We start from the raw sequence: 4592 nt of genomic DNA, 5'->3' as shown, positions 1-4592 counted from the left end.
TGGCTGAATAGGTAAAGGAACTTACTGCCAAGCCTGAGTTCAGTCTCCAGGACCCATATGGCAGAAAGAGAGAATCAACTCCATGCGTTGTCCCCTGACCACCACATATGCATTGTGGCATGTGTGCTCATACCCATCCTCCCTGCCCCATCACCTCCTTTTTTTTTTCTCTTTCTGGTGTTCTAAAATTTCTAACAGTCATTTTTATGGAAGTTCTATTTTATTGGATTGGACACTGGTGGGCTTTTACATATATAAAAATCCATTTATTTTAAAAAATCATATCAATTGTGAGACAAAGCATTTTATTATCTCTCCTATATTACCACCTAGGGTAATTATTTTGGTCTCTACATTTTATGGTCCTCCTTCAAATATCTGATGATCTCTGATTGTCACTATTTAGAATAAAGCACTAAAAAATACATCAGAACATGCTGCAACTGTTAAATCTATGTCAGTTGCCGAGTCTAGGAGAGTACTGTGTCTCACTGCAAGACCATTGGTTTTTATGTTATTCCATTTTGAGCATTCAAATACCCAAATCAATGGGTATATTCCTGAGTTTATAAGATTCCCGGGAGAAAGAATCTTGCTGTCTGTTTCTTGGGGAGACTAGATGTCCTAACAACTAGGCTCAGTGGTCCAAAGCTGCTGTGACTTAATCTCCAAAGATGCAGATTTCACCTCATTCTTTCTTTTCCTGGTGTTTCCTTCCTGCCTTCCACCAGACTTGGTGCTCTCGAGCAGAAAGTTTGCCTCTGCTCACTTCCTGCTTTCAACATAGCACCTCTGACTGCTGAGTCTTTCTGGAGTTTTGAAGCACACACTAACTCTCTTCTGAGCTCCACCAAGTACCTCCAACTCATGACAGTCTGCTTTTCTCTGTTAGTTCAGTTACTGCTCATTAATTTTCTCACTGGCCACCAAATGCCAGTCAAATGACAATTATTCTCTCTCTTTCTTGTTTGTGCTTATTTAAATGTCATTAATTCAAATTTATTGGAAATTCATGAAGAGAGAATGTACACAGATGTATTCAATCTACCATGTTAAGCCATTAATTATTTGAAATATTTTCATCTTTTACATGTTTTTTCCATGTTTCAGTTCTTGGAATGAATATTGTAAACATTATAGAATTTATTTATAAATATTTCACATGTATGAAGACTTGTATTTTCTTTCCTCTTGTGATGTGTTTATTTTAGAAACATTTTAGTTGCATGCACGGAAAGACAGGACTCATTGCATTTTTATAGGTGCCACTATCTTACAGGACATTGATGGCAGGTGAAAAGGTTTTCCTCCTTCCTTCAAAGCACTAGCACCACCCTCATACTCATATCTACAATTGGAAGCTACTTCTTGAGGGGCAGACTTATACACGTTTCTTATGTGCCATTTTACTAAGTTTTAAAAGTATTTCTACTGAGTTTTGTACATTTCATATGATAATTCTTAGTCAAATTTAGATCCCCTCATCCATCTGCAACCCCCTTTAGCACCCCTGACATCAAATTTCATGTGTTCTATCACATATCGTAAGTCCTATCTACTCAAGCATTTATACCCAAATATCCTTTGGTGCCAGTTCATCCACTGGAGTCTAGTCAATCTATCTAGAGACCCTAAAGATCCATTCTCCCTCACCCAGCAGTAATCAGTTGCCAATTGTTCCTAGGCTAGGGTAGGGTCCTGCTGCCCATTTCCCCAGCTCTATGCTGGGTTTTTGTCTGAGTGAGTCATTGTGGGTCTTGTGTTTGACGTCACCATTGCTGCAAGTTCATATGAATAAGTTTCCACTGGCCTAAAATTCTCTGTTTCCGTATGTTCGTGCACCAAACCTGAATCTTGCAATCTTTGTGCCCCCTCTTCCACAATCGTCGCTGAGCTGTGGGTGGGTAAAGTTTAATATAGGAGTCTTATCCAAGGACACATACTCTGCAGTCTTTTATTCTCTAAAACTTAGCAATTTGTCACCTTCTGTATGCATCATGCTCTGTTGAATAAGGTAGATTGCTGGTGAGAGTTGAGGGATATATTAGAATTCCTCTACCCCCTGTTCCACTATGTTCCATGGGGCTTAGGTGTAGAGGTTCCACTGTAGATATGTCATATAGGACTGGGAATCTCTCAGACACATATTCTCTGTGCGTGACCAGGTGTGGAACTCTGTATTAGCCTACATCTATTGCAAAAAGAAGCTTCTTTGATTAGTGATGTATAGTACATTGGTCTGTAATTATTAGGGTTCATATTTAGCATTTTACTAGTTTAATTTAAAGAATTCCTGTCTATTCTCTTTTACCCTAGAAACCTCTACTGTCACTACTCTTAATGCTGTCATTATTTGGATGGCTCATGACAATTGTTATTACCACATTTCAGACACAACTCTCAGGAAGACACATATGAATATTGTATTTTCAAAATCATAATTTAGGAAATCTTTATTTAATTAATGAATTAATCTTTAAATTTATTTAGATTCATTTCAATTTTGACAACCCCCAAAAAAATATTTTTTAGAATTGTATAAATAAGCAATTTGTTTAATTTTAAATGATCTAAGGATAAAATTAGGAGAATCAATAAGACATAATAAAACATTTCAATTTTGGAATCATAAAAAATATATCATATTGAAAACAACATAGTGATGAATACATGACTATAAATTTAAAAGAAAAAAAACTCACCTACTTTAAGCCTAGAGTCTATTGATATAAGCATAATGTTTGGAAGATTTCCAATGGATTAAAAATTTCTAACACAATTCTCTGATGTTCAGACCCATGTAACATTAAAAAATAAGTCATCTTTTATACGAACAAGATAGTACAGCAGGTACCTAGTAAAGTTGACACAAGTTTGAATCAACACATAATTTTACACACTTTGGTATTTCTATAACTTTAATATGTTCAGTATTTAGAGGTTCATAGTCATTTTGTCACCCAAAATGCTGCATAGGGCCACTTTCATATCCCTGTTTCTCAAGCTATAAATCACAGGATTTAGGCTGGGTGGTAACAGAGAGTAAAACATTGACATGAACAAGTTCAGTGATGATGTAGATTTTGATGTGGAGCCCAAATATGCAATAAATCCAGATGAGAGAAACAAGGTAACCACAGTCAGATGGGGCATGCAGGTGGAGAAAGTTTTAAACCTTCCTTGTACAGAAGGAATTCTTAGGATGACATTGAAAATGTGAACATAGGAAAAAACCATTAGCATAAAACACAGGAAAGCAAAACAACAGCTGATAATGATAAACACATATTCTAGAATTTGTTCTCCAGAACAAGTAAGCATGAGAAGTGATGGAATATCACAGAAGAACTGATGTATTATGTTGGGACCACAGAAATGGACAGAGAATGTTCCTGCAGCATGAAGGGACCCATAGACACACCCACTGAGCCATGCTGCAGCCACCATCTGCACACAGGCAGCTCTGTTCATGATGGTTTCATAGTACAGAGGGAGGCAGATGGCAGCATAGCGGTCATAAGACATGACCAAAAGAAGGGCAAACTCACTGCCTCCCAAAAATATAACACAAAAAACTTGTAAGATACACCCCAGGAAAGAGATGGAGTGGATATTGATCATAGAGTTCATGATGGATTTGGGAACAGTGACAGAGATATAACAGATATCAATCAAGGATAAATTCTTCAGAAAGAAATACATGGGTGATTGAAGATGCTGATCTATGGTGGTGAGGATGATAATGAGGAGATTTCCCATTAGAGCTGCCATGTAAAATAGGAGGAAGAGTGTGGCACACAGTGTCTGCAGCACCTGGCCATCTGGGAATCCCATGAGCAAGAATTCCATGTATTTTGTCATGTTCATTACTCTCTCAGTCATTGTGACTCTTGTCTGTGGAAATGCAAGAAAATTAGTATTGTTTCAGTTATTTAGATCTCACTCCCTAACTTTTTAATCTAATTGCTGATTTGTCTCACTCCATTCTTACTGATGCTGTGTGTTATGATTTGCAGGGTGAAGGACATCTTTAAAACTAAAAATTTTTCTAGTTATGTATAGTACATCCTAGAAAAGGTCATTAAGAACAGTCTCATTAGTGTTATCAAATGATCCCATGTACTTTATATAGTACATAGAGATAAATTATATAATCTGTCCATAGAGGAAAGTTTGCATCAACTTTGATAGAATGCTTAAAGTGGTAGGAATTTTAACACAATATAGTTCAAAATTAACCATGCTTGTAAATCTGGTTTATTTCCCAGTAATTTGCTTTCATTGCTGAAAAGATGCAAAACAAATTTCGAATTACTCTTTCCTTGTTTTCCTCTACCATATTATAGTACAGATAACCAAGAAAAGATATGTGAACATAGGAAAAGATCCTCTTTGCAAGATAAATATGGGACAATGATAGTCTTAGACACAGCTTTCATAGATATTCAAGGTTGTAAATGGCTCACTGATATTTTTACTGATGTTTCAAGTTAAGTAGGTAAAATATGTTTTTGAAAAATAAATAAAATCTATAACTTTATGTCTCAAATGTAGGGCATATTTAAGCCACAAATCGTTTCAACAGATATAGA

The 4592-nt window shown here is 36.1% G+C and overlaps 1 protein-coding gene across 1 annotated transcript; it reads right to left on the bottom strand.

Moving 5' to 3' along the window:
• Nucleotides 1-2934: 2934 nt before the first annotated feature.
• On the bottom strand, nt 2935-3882 carry LOC103729075 (olfactory receptor 14A16-like). Its single transcript, XM_008827048.1, has one exon. It carries the CDS (start codon nt 3880-3882, stop codon nt 2935-2937), a length of 948 nt encoding a protein of 315 aa, XP_008825270.1.
• Between the last annotated feature and the right edge of the window lie 710 nt (nt 3883-4592).

This window comes from Nannospalax galili, unplaced genomic scaffold (genome assembly GCF_000622305.1).
Source record: "Nannospalax galili isolate Female #2095 unplaced genomic scaffold, S.galili_v1.0 scaffold353, whole genome shotgun sequence".
NCBI lineage: Eukaryota > Metazoa > Chordata > Mammalia > Rodentia > Spalacidae > Nannospalax > Nannospalax galili.
This window is presented reverse-complemented; position numbering and strand designations above follow the sequence as displayed.